A 14,154-nucleotide genomic window follows, 5' to 3' on the forward strand; every position below is an offset into this window, starting at 1 on the left:
CTCAAAAGTTTATGCGGACTTTTGAGTTAATTCGTTTGGGGTTCGGAGTAGGAGTCTACTCCGAGGGTGGGGGCTTAGGTTTCATCATCATCATTCATCACCTTTCACCATTTCATTAATCATCAAGAAAAAAAATACGTCAGACATGGCTGTATGGGCATAGTTCCCTTTGCCTTACCCTTCGGGGAAAACCAAACCAAAAAAAAAAAAAAATGTCAACCACATCTGTCATACCAATGTCATTCCCTCAACAAATTCAAACGCAATAGGTTTTTGCAATGTGACCAAAAATAGAATAAAAAATGAGTGCAATATTAAAATTTATTCGTGAAAATCACATATTAGCTCTTATAGAACAGGCCATTGTGAAAAAGAAGTCCCGGTTGAGTTTAAACGCGTTCGAAATAACAGAAATACCTAACCTGTTGTACAACTGTATGGACGTTGAAAATCTTTATTTACATAGAAATAAAATAACAGTGATCCCTGTGCAAATTACTGACTTATTAAACTTGACCACGTTGACTCTAGACTATAATAACTTAAGTACCTTGCCACCGGAGTTAGGGAACTTGAAAAATCTTGTGAATTTGAATATAAGTTATAATCCGTTGAATGTGTTGATCCCTGAAATTGGTGAGCTGGAGAATTTGGAGGCGTTCTGGTGCAACAGGATAGGGCTCCGGGAGATCCCGAAGGAGATCGGCAAGTTGAGCAAGTTGGACACTTTTGGCGCGCGCGGGAACGAACTCACTACCATTCCCGAGGAAATGACCAAATTGGCTAAACTGAGGTAAAACAAAAAAATTTACGTAACGTCGCTTTTGAATATAAACATAGGTCTTGTAACATTAGAACAAATGTTGAGGCGTATGCTACTGACATATTTTTAATAAATATAAAAATTGAGTCAGATGTTACAAAATCCTTGTGCTGTGCTTAATGTCAAGGGCATTTGTCTGTAACCATTTTTTAGCTAATTATTTATGCTTTAGTAGTGATTTAGTGTAGCCCTTGATACTGGAGAAATAAAAAAAATTACATACCTGCTAATGTTTTCACATATTAAAAAAAGATATATTATACAATTATAAATGTATGCTGAAACAGTTCCACCTCAGCATAATGCCATAGCCTACAATAAGGTGCTTATATTCAGTTGGAGCTTGTAAAGACTGAGGTTTATCCTACAATGGGGTAAGGCAATTTCATCCATAAAAAATGTTTTTCCTTGTACATTTAGATTCCTCTTTTAACTTACTTGTTACATAAATTCTTGTACATTTACCTGGTCACATGATACATATTAACTTATAATACCTTGACTTTGTATTTGACTTGTAATGAGATGTCCTTTTTGTATTTTTTAATTTTTAAATCACATTATCCTTATGATTATTCCCTTGTTCTATTCTATAGTTATAATATTTATATTTAAGTTATTCCATTTTTATAGAATAGGACCTAAATTAAGCATCTATCTAGATAATTCTAAATTCAAATTCATAAATTTGTTTATTTAATAGGTAACATACACTTTGAATCATCATTTTTTACATGACAAATGTGTCAGCCGCCAAATACTACTACAGCTTCTCACAACCTGTATAGCCGGGTAAAAGAAGCTGCAAGAAAAACCTCTGCACAGGGCCTTAGACTTTCTTTAAAAAGAACATAAAATATTGTTATACAATTTAGTCATTGGGCTGCCTAATATCAGTTCCCAGACAGTTAATCCCATGCATTCATACCTCCTGAATAATCACTAACTTTAAGATTAGATAAGGTGTCTTAAGTACACACCTACATGTTTCAAAACTAGTGAAAATGCCCTAACATTTCTAAAATCTAAACCTAGGTGCTTTAAAATAGGAAGCTGACATAATAACCTATTAAATAAAGTATTACACAATTTATAACTCAATTCAATCAATGAGTCATATCAAAAAAACCTGAATAAAAAATTACAAGGTGAGCTGCAGATTATCAGAAGTAGTTCTTTGTATTAAGCAGGTCAACCTTGGACATCAAAAGTCAATGACAGGCAGACAAAAACTTCCTCTGGTATACAGGGTGTTATTATCATCGTAATTAATATTGAGGGGATAATTCAGACTATGATTCTGAGTTAATATCAAGTGGAGGTTTCCATCGTAAAAATCATTTCCTTTTTGTTTTTTTTTATTATTTTAAGTTTTTTACTTTTGGGTGCTATTACTACCTATGTCTCATAAGCATAAATTTATATGACAAATTGAATTATGAAAACATTTTTAATCAAAAAGACACATTGCTGGGGAACCATCGCAACATGACATGACCTAACGACTATGTCCCAATTGGGGTAGTCAGAGGTACATCCATCGCAAAGTGAACTAAGTACCCACAAATTGTGTCTATATGTGATGACCTCCTTTTAAACACATAAGCCACGACACTTAAAACTACACGATTATCTGTCGACACGACAAAAGTGGTAACGCGCCCTTAGTGAACTATCTTAACTGTGTTGGAGAAACAGATAAATAAATATAAAATAATCACCTTTCGTCTTCCAGGTGGCTGACCCTGGAGAACAACCAGATAGAGACCCTCCCGGATGGACTGGACAAGATGGAAGCCCTGGTGCACTGCAACCTTCGGAACAACAACCTTAGGGAGTTCCCCATGTCGATACTTAAGTGCTCTGACCTTATGTTCTTGCAGATCAACAATAATCAGGTAGAGTTCTTGACATAATGTATCATCACTCCCCTGTATCCCAGAAGGGTTAGGCAGAGTTATATTAGTACATCCACTCCTTGCCAGCTATGTTTAAGTGCCATGTAATAGATGGTGAGCCAATGAGGGATTTTCCAGGCTATGTTCCTCAAAAAAAAAAAAAGAAAAAAAAACGCGCAATAAAGATTTTTCTTCATTTAACTTTCCAATTTCAAATATCTTTGTTTTTGGGTATAAATGATGGATGACCCTTTTTATTACACCCATTTTTATTCTAATCAAAATAAAGAGAAGCAATACATATAGGTAGCAACATAATCCTATACATATTGTGATCGAAATAGCATCGAGCAATAAATATTTTTATATATCATTCAATCAATCAATCAATAATACTTTATTGCACTACAACATATATAAAGGACATAAACATACGAATAAAACATAAGCACAATAGGCGGCCTTATTGCTAAACAGCAATTTCTGCCAGGCAACCTTAGGGTCATCATTCTGCCATTACATTGTGTTTTGGAATAATTATGTACCCGAGTAATGAGAAAATAGGTAATTGTCACGTTAAAGCTGTACAACGCCATCTATATTGTTCTTGGGGAACGTAGCATGAAAATTCCCTCATTAACGCGAAAAGTTGATTCGCCAAACTGTTTATGCGGACTTTTGAGTTAATTCGTTTGGGGTTTGGAGTAGGAGTCTACTCCGAGGGTGGGGGCTTAGGTTTCATCATCATCATTCATCACCTTTCATCATTTCATTAATCATCAAGAAAAAAAATACGTAAGACATGGAATTAACTCAAAAGTCCGCATAAACTTTCGAGTTATGAAGCGGCTTCTTGGCACGAAGCGAAAATAGGTAGATACACTTTGTTTATTGAATACTCCGATATAATAACACTTACGAATGTCTTCCGATTAACTTAATGCGATCTTTAACCACAAAACATCACTTCGTATTAATTATTAGGTTATTCAATGAAGAAAGCAACTGTCCCTTGCCGTTTCCCGCCAAAAAGCCCAGAACAGATGTGTTAAAGTGCGTTTTTTTGCCGCAATGGCAATAATGGGATATAATTTAGAAAAAACGCCATTGCCTCCTCATTGCGCCACACCTGTCCGTCGCCTGTTGACCTTCTCCAACCTTGTGGTAGATCGTCTTCCCACCTTTTGTTCGGTCCCCCTTTTCGCCTTTTGCCATCTCTGGGGTACCATTCTGTGATGTTTTGGCGACTCAGAGATATCTCGATCGCGGTCTGATAGCCGGCCAATTCTTGCCAGCGCGAGGATGTTGGAGAATAAATGAAAATCCGAAGTGAATGTTCGTAAGGTTATATTTTCTGCACTCAATGAACTAGTGAATCGTCGAATGACTGATTGAATGAATGAATGATTTTTATTCCCGGCAACGACAGTCTTGCCAGGGGTATATATGTATTCGTAATTAACATAACAATGTTATTATTTAATAATTACACTATTAAATAAGGCGTGCGTTCCAGGACGCCACAATGTCTCTAGTCCACTATTTTATTCTAGACCTCATCATGTGTCCTGTCCAACGCCATTTGAGTCTCCCTACTGTCGTGAGCTTAGGTTATTATATAAAAATGAACCAATTATTATGTTATCAGATATCCAGTTTGCCAGAAGACTTCGACACGAGTTTCCTGACTGGGCTTGAAATGATCGATCTACGGTTGAACCCTATATGTGAATTGTCACATCCAGTGAGTATTTGATTCTTTTAAGGCAGTACACCAAAAGCATGTCAAGAACAGGATGATGATGGTAGACTAACCAGAGACAATAGTTTGCAAAGTGTAAACCTCTGAATCCTCGATGGCTTTTTGAGTTTCGGACCCTCTTATCTTCTATCGTGTGGGTTTTAAGATGGAGTACCAACCTCATCAACCGTGGTGTCAGGGTTACTATTGAGCCGCCAAAAGCCCCTGACATGGCTCATGTAACCGGGACCAACGGCTTAACGTGCCTTCCGGCGCGGATCATCTTACTTTCAGACAGGTGATCAGCATGTAATGTCCTAACCAACTGGGGATGAGTTTTGTGTGTGTGTGTCTGTGGCTTCGGAAGGCACGTTAAGCCGTTGGTCCCGGTCACTACTTACTGATATGTAAGTACGTAGTCGTTACATGAGTCATGTCGGGGGCCTATGGCGGCTCAGTAATAACCCTGACACCAAGTTTGATGAGGCTGGTATTCCATCTCACAACTCTCACGATAACAAGAAGAAGATAGTGTTACAGGTGACTTTTTTGATGATCCAAGCTATTCCGTAAACATAAACTTGCGTGGTGTTTCTTTTTTTTTTGGTGAGAAGTATGTAATCTTTCAGGAGCACCCTCTAGTCCGCTACGCAGAGGAGCTGCCCTCGAGCGAGGCGCTGCAGGAGCTGTCGTCTCAGGCGTCCAGCAGCCGCGGCCACGCGCAGATGGCGGTCAACGCCACGCAGCTGCGCCTGCCGCCGCCGCGACACCCGCCCGACCCCAACGTCGTCGGTACGTCCCACGCCCGCGCCCACAAACCCTAATAGGGCGGGCATACCCACAAGACAGGTGGACAACATGAAATTTGTGTACCTAATCAATGGTACGGAACCGCGAATCCGACGCACTTGGCCGGTTTTTTTTAAACTATCGATATACTCCATGGTATAAGAAAACCAGGTATGCTCAAAAATGACAGCTAACATTTCAAGGTTAGCCCAGCTGACGTCATCCCGCCCTGTGTTGCCATTTTGTAAAAAATAAATTACCCACGACCAATTTAATTCAAATTCAAAAATATCTTTATTCAGTAGGTAACATAGTTACACTTTGAATCGTCAATTTTACATAACGAACGTCCCATCCGCCTAAAACTACTGCAGCTTCTCACAACCTGTATAGCCGGGGAAAAGAAGCTGCAAGAAAAACCTCGGCACAGGGCCCTAGACGTTCTTTAAAAAAATAAAAATAAACATAAAATATTGGTATACAATTCAGTAATTTAGCTGCCTAATATCAGTTCTCAGACAGTTAATCCCATGCATTCATATCTTCTAAATAATCACTAACTTTATAATAACCTTTTTTGTAAAGTTTTTGTTTAACTACTGTCTTAAAACAGTTGAAAGGCAAATTCTGAATGTCAATGGGAATCTTATTGTAAAAACGTATACATTGCCCCTTAAAAGATTTAGTAATCTTATGTAATCGACTGACTTGTAAAGCAAGTTTTTTTTTATTCCTGGTATTAACAATGTGCCGATCGCTATTTTTTGCAAATAATCCTATATGTTTTTTTACATATATTAAGTTTTCAAAGATATATTGTGATGCCAAAGTTAAAATATTAATTTCTTTAAATTTATTTCTAAGTGACATCTTGGGTCCCAATTTGTAAATCGCCCGAATGGCTCGCTTTTGCAGAACAAAAATGCTGTTCATATCTGCAGCATGACCCCACAGCAAGATGCCGTACGACATTAGACTGTGGAAGTAGGCAAAATAAACTAATCGCGCGGTTTTAATGGTAACACAGTGGTAACACTTACGTCATCAATGGGCTAGCAATGGCGGCTTGTTATAGGATTGAGCATACCTGGTATTCTTATACCATGGGGTCGACAGGCATCACTACAACAGTGGTATAATTTTCAGGAGATGATTCGTTGCAGTTAGTTGTAAATGGGACCCAGATTAGACCTCAGAGACACACACCAGACCCACTGCTTGTTGGTAAGTTACATTAGTGAGGGTAGTTACACCAACAACGTTTTCAAGTCATCATCCCCCTAGCATTATCCCGTTTTTCACAGGGTCAGCTTACCTGACCTGAAGATTTGACAGGTCCGGGTTTTTACAAAAGCTACTGCCTGTCTGACCTTCCAACCCGCGAAAGAGAAAACCAGCCCAATACAGGTTAGGTCACATACCTCCGAAAATGCATTTCTCGGGAATGTGAGGTTCCTCACGATGTTTTCCTTCACCTAATCATTTATGACCCAAACATGAGTTGGAAAACAAATTCGACAATCATTGGTTTAGGCCTGTGCTGGATTCGAACCTGCGACCTCAAAGTGAGAGGCAAGCGTTCTACCAACTGGGCTACCATGGCTCAATAACAACCAACAATATTTTCAAGTAACATTTTAAAAGGTACCTACTTACTTTTTAAAATGTTGCCAGTGCAAATATCCTCACTTCGCTGAGTTTATGTCACACACCCTTTTTCATACGATTTCCACGGCGAATTCGTGTTTTGACGTTTAGTAAAATGTAATTTATTTGCCTAGTTGGAAACCAGCCTATTTATCTTTGACCTAGGTTCACACCCCGGACACTTCATACAAAAAACCTCACAAAGACACTACACATTGACGTTATCATCCACACACATCTGTGTTTGTGACGTCTGTCTCCTATACGATTGAAGACTAAAGTATGACCAAGGAGGGTGAGGTAAACCTAGCTCATTAGCTGGTGGGGAGCGGCGAGTTGCCGTTCTATGTTATTATTCCTTATTCTATGCCTAGGATACTAGGCAAAGTAGTTTTCAACTAGGCAAATCAGTTACTTTTAACTAAACGTCAACACACAATTACTATGGAATTTGTATGAGAAAGCCACCTGTGACGTCATAGAAAAACGTGACAAAATGTCACACTAATTATCACATTTTTCTTTATTAAAATTCATAAATAAATTCAATAGAAAAAAAATAAATCATTTTTGACAGTTTTAGATGTCTTTATTTAGCTTTCAGAATTTCATAATTTATCTTTGACCTAGGAAACTACCCAGTCGTAATTAATCATAATTTATTTTATTTTGAGTTCTGTTTATTTGTTTTAGTTTTATTTTAATTTTATTTTTGTTTTGTTTCATATTTTTCAAATATTTTTGTTCTGTAACTGTTTTGTTTATGGTGTAAATAAAATATAGTCATTGGCCCAATTGTATGTGTTCTAGAAATGGACTTGGACGCGTCATCGATCGAGTCATCTGAGGACTGGGAGAACAGCGTCAACAGTTCCGAGCTGGACGTGCAGTACCAGAGTGACGAGGACAGGGCTGACAATGAGGTAGAGTCCTTATCTGGTTTCTACACAATAACTCCACCACACCCGGACTATTAGAGTCTGGTTCTTACCGTGAAGGTGAGATGGGCGTTCTATAATATTCAAATTCAATTTCAAAAATATCGTTATTCTGTAGGTAACATATTGGTGCTGATTCCTGTAGACACCATCTAATTTTATTTTAAGTTATACATAAATAAAATAAAAATAAAAAGTGTTTATTTCTTGTTTTTTAAGCAACATAAAGTTACAAGGCAACCCCAGGATAGGTACATGTAATTTTCTTATCCGCCAAATAATCGACAGGCATAAAATTTATGGAACACACGTCAATTTTAGGCAGGAATTTTAAAAACCCTCCCAAATTTATATATTGGGCAATAATCCGACAGAATTAAGTTCACTGCACTCGTCAAACGGGTTGCATACTAGTGAGATGCCTATTTTATTCGCCCGGGTTATTCTTCATTCTCCATTCATTTTAAAATTAACAGTTGATAATCCATCCATTCATCCGTCCCTTTCCTTTTCGACGGATAAGAAAATGACAGGTATAACTTAAAATATAATTTGGAGGTGTCTGCAGGAATCGGGGCCAGTTACACTTTAAATCGTTAATTTTTACATAACGAAACGAACATCTCATCCGCCTAAAACTACTGCAGCTTCTCACAACCTGTGAACCTGTATAACCGAGGAAAAGTAGCTGAAAGAAAAACCTGGGAATATATACATACAGGGTATTAGTGACATCGTAACGAACACTCAGGGGGATGATTCAGACCATGATTCTGAGTTGATATCAAGTGGAATTTTCCGTCGCAAAAGTGGAATTTTACAAATTATTCCTCAAAATTTTCGTTACAATGTCACTAACACCCTGTATACAGCCCGTGACCTTGTCGCATCGGGCTGCGTGCAATGGTTAGTCTAATAACCACTTTCAGTAGCATAAGATAATATATATTTAAATACCCCCACCCCCTTCACAGCCCCTCATTTACCCCTTTTCCTAACCCATCCCAACCCAACCATGCATCACAACCCGGACGGTCCCGTTAACTCGCTAACAGATCGCGCAATTTTTCCAGGCCATTGGGATGGTGTTACCAGAGTTGTCCCGCTACGCCTCCACCGCCAGTTGAGCTGGCAACACTGAGCCTCCACCACTGATTGAGCTGGTAACACTAATGGTAACCCTGCACAAAACCGCTGAAGAGATAAAAAGTAAAGTAAAAATTATTGATATTTTTTTCAGTTCTAAATTAGCAAAATAGTAACATGGAAGTCGATTTCGAAATATTTTTTTATATCAACTGTCAACCTGTCAAAATAATCACAAAAAATATACGTAATCGTCAAATTTTAATGTACCCCATTTCTTATCGGGGGCTTTAAAAAAACAAACGGCAGGTAAAATACAATTATCTCGTGCAAGAATGTATCTCTAATGAAACTGCGATATGCTTCGCGAAACTTGGGAGCTCCCAATCAGTTCTCAGACTATTCAAAGAAAGAATTTAAAATCACTAACCTCATAGCTGAAATATTAAGCCTAAGGCTGCCTGTCCATCGGAGCGGAGCGACGAAACGGGAGAAATATTTATTTATTTACATTTCACAACATTACAGTGCAGAAGCGCCAATGCGCCGTGAAAGTCTCATAATTACACAGGGTGTTAGTGACAGCGTAACGAATACTAAGGAGGATAATTCAGACCATGATTCTGAGTCGATATCAAGTGGAATTTCCTGTCGGAAAATTCATGTTTTTTTTTTAATTATTTTCGTTTCCTTATGCGACGGAAAATTTCACTTGATATCAGCTCAGAATGATCTGAATCATCCCTCAAAGTTTTCGTTACGATGTCACTAACACCCTGTATAAGCACTCAGACTGAGGAAACATAAGTATAAATAAGATTCCTATGTATACTTAAAGAAAGAGTAAACAATATCAAAACATATTTCATCACCAATAGGATTGGACAAACAAGTTCGCAACTCCATGTATTTGGTTAATATTATTCCGTTTCTCCGCTCCGCTGCCTCGCTCCGCTCTAGTAGACAGGCAGCCTAAGGCAATAAAAGCCGGAGGTCGGTCCGGCTAAGGCCCACATCAGACTTTTTGTAGGACAGACAATCGGGTCTATTTTTCCTCCAATTCTTATGACCGATTTTGTGACCGACTCAACCTACGGATCGGTCGGGATGCGCCGATTTTATTTCTGACCGACTTTTTGTAGGACGTAGGCGTTACACTATTGCGAGCAGGACGTTCTATTTTTCTCCTACAAAAAGTCGGTCGCCGATTGTCTGAGGGCGGGCAGCCTAACGAGTGGTGGGCGTTTGAAATTCCGCGTAACCCCAAGTAAACCTCACGTACCCTGGGGGTACGGTCACGAGCATTAATATGTATACACTTTGGTACCATGTCACATTAACTTTTTTGACAAATTGAACTGTAAGTCTCACTAAATGTCAAATATGTTAGTGCGACAGAGTCCTAAAGTGGGTACATTATATTGCTCATGACTGTACAAATACCCGCAATTGAGGACCACTGACTTATCAATATAACATTTTGGCAGCTATTTTAAGTAAATCATAACGTGATGTATTTATTATGTGGGTGCGATTTTCGCTCAAAATGTGTAAAACGTAGGATGAATATTTTCTGTTAGTTCTATCGTACACTCCTATTACTTAGGGCGGTTTTAGCGTCACGAGAATTAGTTCAAGCGTGCGTCCCTCAACGTGGCTTTATAGAACAAACCACGTAAGCGCCTTTAAAAAAAATCACACGTGGTTGTTTTTGTTAACAAAAAAAATATATTTTAGGTCTCAATTTTTATCCGGAATGAAATGAATTGAAAGAAACCGAGATTTTGTTGAAGAAAATCACATAAGAATGTGATTTTACAAAAATAGTTTTCATTATAAGCCACACCACCATATGAAGAAGTTCTTTGCAGTTGCTACGCATGCGTGCTAATCCTTTGTGACACTAAAAGCAAATTGCGTGACACAAATATTTTTTCCATAATACAGACAAAATATTATACTCAGTAAGGGGTTTACTGAGTATAATATTTCGTCTGTATTATGGAAAAAATATTTTTGTACTAAAAGTATGGAATTTAAATTAATAAAAAATTAAGGAGTATGTCGATAACAGAGCAAAATCGTAAAAAAACAGTCGCTCAAGAATAATCGACCATTAAAACAAATTAATAATCGCAACACCAAATATATTTTTAGTGAAAGTTCTTAAAAGTCTCCAGTTAGTGGAATACTGTAAATTGGTGAATTGAGATGAAAAAAAAAATCGATTTTTTTTTTTAATTACGCTCTAGAAATGTACATAAATAACTGTAAATAATTTCTTTAAGATACTTTTTCCCCAAATTTTTCGCACAATGTTAATTACATAATCAGTAAATTTTAAAAGTTCTTGTGAGTAATTCGAATGATTTTTGTTTTTATGATAAGGGCGGTTAAAAAGGCAACATCGAAGCAATTCATGTAAAAAACCAATATTGCTATTTGACATTTGTGTGCATTGCGCACTTACTTTTATATGACTAAAAGTGCACCTCTACGGTACCTAAGCTACGTCCCTTCCAAATTTCAAGTGCCTACGTTTAGCCGTTTAGGCTGTGCGTTGATATGTCAGTCAGTCAGTTTCTCCTTTTATATATTTAGATGACAAATTGCAATATTGCTTTTTAAGTGAATTGCTTCGATGCAATGTGGCCTTTTTAACCCCGAAGTTTTTCAAAGTTAAATCATTTATTGTGACAAAGTGACATAACTTATTTTTTCGTTGAACACACAATTTCTAAACCGAAATTAACCGTGGTTTTTACTTTAGAAAAACGTCCTGTTTTTTAACATAGCAAATAATCGAAAATATTTTTAAGTTTTTGTTTTTTAAATGGTTTTTGTTTTTTATTTGTAAATAAAATGATGTATAAATAAATAAAATGGTGCTGTAATTTTGTCTTCATCTAATGTTTTAGTTACTTAAGAAAGCATATGTCCGGCCTAGTAGTGAATTGCCTACGACGCAAATCCGCAATATTTTTAGGAAAGCAAAAAAATATCAGGTTACTTCATATAGGTGCCGATACTGCAGACTGAAACTTAATCTTAACAGTAAAGATATCCTTCTCTAACGATAAGTGAACGAAAGAGACAGTGCTAATTTTATAACTGTCAAACTCCATTGAAATTAAGTTGATGTCTGCTAGAATCGATACCATTATATTATACGTAATGTGGAGTATGCTCCACTATAATGCTCCTTTGCGGGTAGGTGGAGAATTGAAGGGAAACTGTGTATCCTAATTGACCGGGAATCGAACCCGGGACCTAACACAACAAAGATCGTGTGTTGCAGCTTCAAGCCTATACATTTTATGTATTCGTTTAAATTTCAACGTAATTGACAAGAATACGTAATAAATGAATCCTTGATAATATAATCTTAAGTAACTATTACGTGAAACTATATTTTTGTTAGTATTTTTTATGTATACAGTGTGTTAGTGACATCGTAACGAAAATTTTGGGCGATGATTTAGAGCATCATTCTGGGTTGATATCAAATGGAAAATGTATGTTTTTTTGTATTTTTTAAAATTATTTTAAGCTCATACTTATTGTACTGTATGCTGCATAGAACCCAAAAAATGACAAATTATTAAAAACCATAAATGTGAATCAATGTATATATAGTCTAGCAACTATTCGCGTTCGATTTACGTTGCGGCGCAGCAAAACATGAAAATCTTTCCGACAAGAAAAAACCTATCATCGTTTTTAGTAATATGTATACGCTTTGAAACCATGTCACATTAACTTATTTGACAAATTAAACCGTAAGTCTCATAAAAATGACAAATATTATAGTGCGACAGGGTTCTAAAGTGGGTGCATGAAATTGCTCACGACCGTACAATTAAATAGATGTCCTATTTTTGTTTTCGTTACGATGTAAGTAACACTCCGTATATTAAGTAAATTAGATAAATAATCTTAAGAATTTCTATAAATCTATTACGGAAATTCTGTAAAAGAAATGTTTTTATTATTTACCAACTTACACAGACATGTTTTAAAATCGAATGCGTCTCTCTGATATAATTAAAAACTATTACAATCATAATATTTTTTTAATTTATTGTAAAAAAGCTGTAAAAGACAATTGGCTTGTACATTTGCTTAAAAAGCTGTAAAAAACGCAATAAAAATATATTTTAACTATTGAATGAGGTTATATTTTTACATTATTATTTTTAAGTACCTACCTGTAATTAAGGTAAATAAGAGATCGGAGGAATAATACAGTCTGATTCAACAAATAACCGCGCTCCAATATGATTTGATCGCTTACTCTTCGCCAGGGTTATATAGCCGTCATTTTCTTATCCGCCGAAAAGGAAAGGGCCGGATGATTGACAACTTAATGAATAACCCGAGCGAATAAAATAGGCATCACGCTGATATGCAACCCTTTATCTTATTTCAAATATTTCATAAATATATATATATATTTACTTGATGAATCGGACATCGTACATTTAACGTCAATATATATTTTTTTATTTATTACTTTTTTTTAATACGTCACTATGTCATGTTAATAGCATGACAGACGCATTACATCTCTAGTAATTAGCTGCCAACTCAAATCCATCAGTATGGAAAGCTCACCGACCAAGATTAATCTTCACACTATCTCCTATTAAAGGCATCTTATGTAGTTATTTTAAAAAGGGAATGCCCATTAAAATGAAACGAATAGTTCTTATTTTAAAAAAGCATTTATTGTACCAAAAGTAAAAACATAATTGATTGGACAAAACTTAATAAATAATTTAACAACACACAAGGCTTATAATTGATAAGTTGAACCTCACCGCACTTCTCTATGTTTTTATCCTTTTCTGTTACACAGAACCGTTATTTGCTAAAGCGAGACGGAGCGAACTCACACTTACACGCTGCCGCCTCGTCGATTCTACCGCGTGCGGTCGCTTTCTCTCACTCTAGCAAATTACAGTCTTGAGTAACAGAAAAGGATAGAGGTATAGGAAAGTGCGGTGAGGAGCTGACAAATATGGTTTGACTAATTCTGGCAAACACAATTTTTATTTTAGTTTGGCAGCCATAAAAGGTCTACCCTTTCTTACACACCTCCAGATTCTATTTTAAGTTATACCTGTCCTTTTCTTATCCGCCGAAAGGAAAGGGGCGTATGAATGAGTGGTATAACTTAAAATATATTTTTTTATTTACTTACTTAAATAAAATAGTATGCCTGCCAGAATC

At 36.6% G+C, this 14,154-nt stretch overlaps 1 protein-coding gene across 2 annotated transcripts; it reads left to right on the forward strand.

The window, feature by feature from the left end:
• Nucleotides 1-214: 214 nt before the first annotated feature.
• Nucleotides 215-13,087, forward strand: LOC126378137 (leucine-rich repeat protein SHOC-2-like). 2 transcript variants are annotated; one of them, XM_050026325.1, is made up of 7 exons: nt 215-793; nt 2,559-2,721; nt 4,370-4,465; nt 5,092-5,254; nt 6,398-6,475; nt 7,709-7,821; nt 8,892-13,087. In XM_050026325.1, exons 1-7 carry the CDS (start codon nt 303-305, stop codon nt 8,961-8,963), a joined length of 1,176 nt encoding a protein of 391 aa, XP_049882282.1. In that variant the 5' UTR covers nt 215-302; the 3' UTR covers nt 8,964-13,087. The 2 variants fall into 2 exon arrangements, with proteins under 2 accessions (XP_049882282.1, XP_049882283.1); XM_050026326.1 differs by having other exon boundaries at nt 216-793; nt 8,910-13,087.
• The last annotated feature ends 1,067 nt before the right edge of the window (nt 13,088-14,154 follow it).

This window comes from Pectinophora gossypiella, chromosome 25, assembly GCF_024362695.1.
Source record: "Pectinophora gossypiella chromosome 25, ilPecGoss1.1, whole genome shotgun sequence".
Classification (NCBI taxonomy): Eukaryota; Metazoa; Arthropoda; class Insecta; order Lepidoptera; family Gelechiidae; genus Pectinophora; species Pectinophora gossypiella.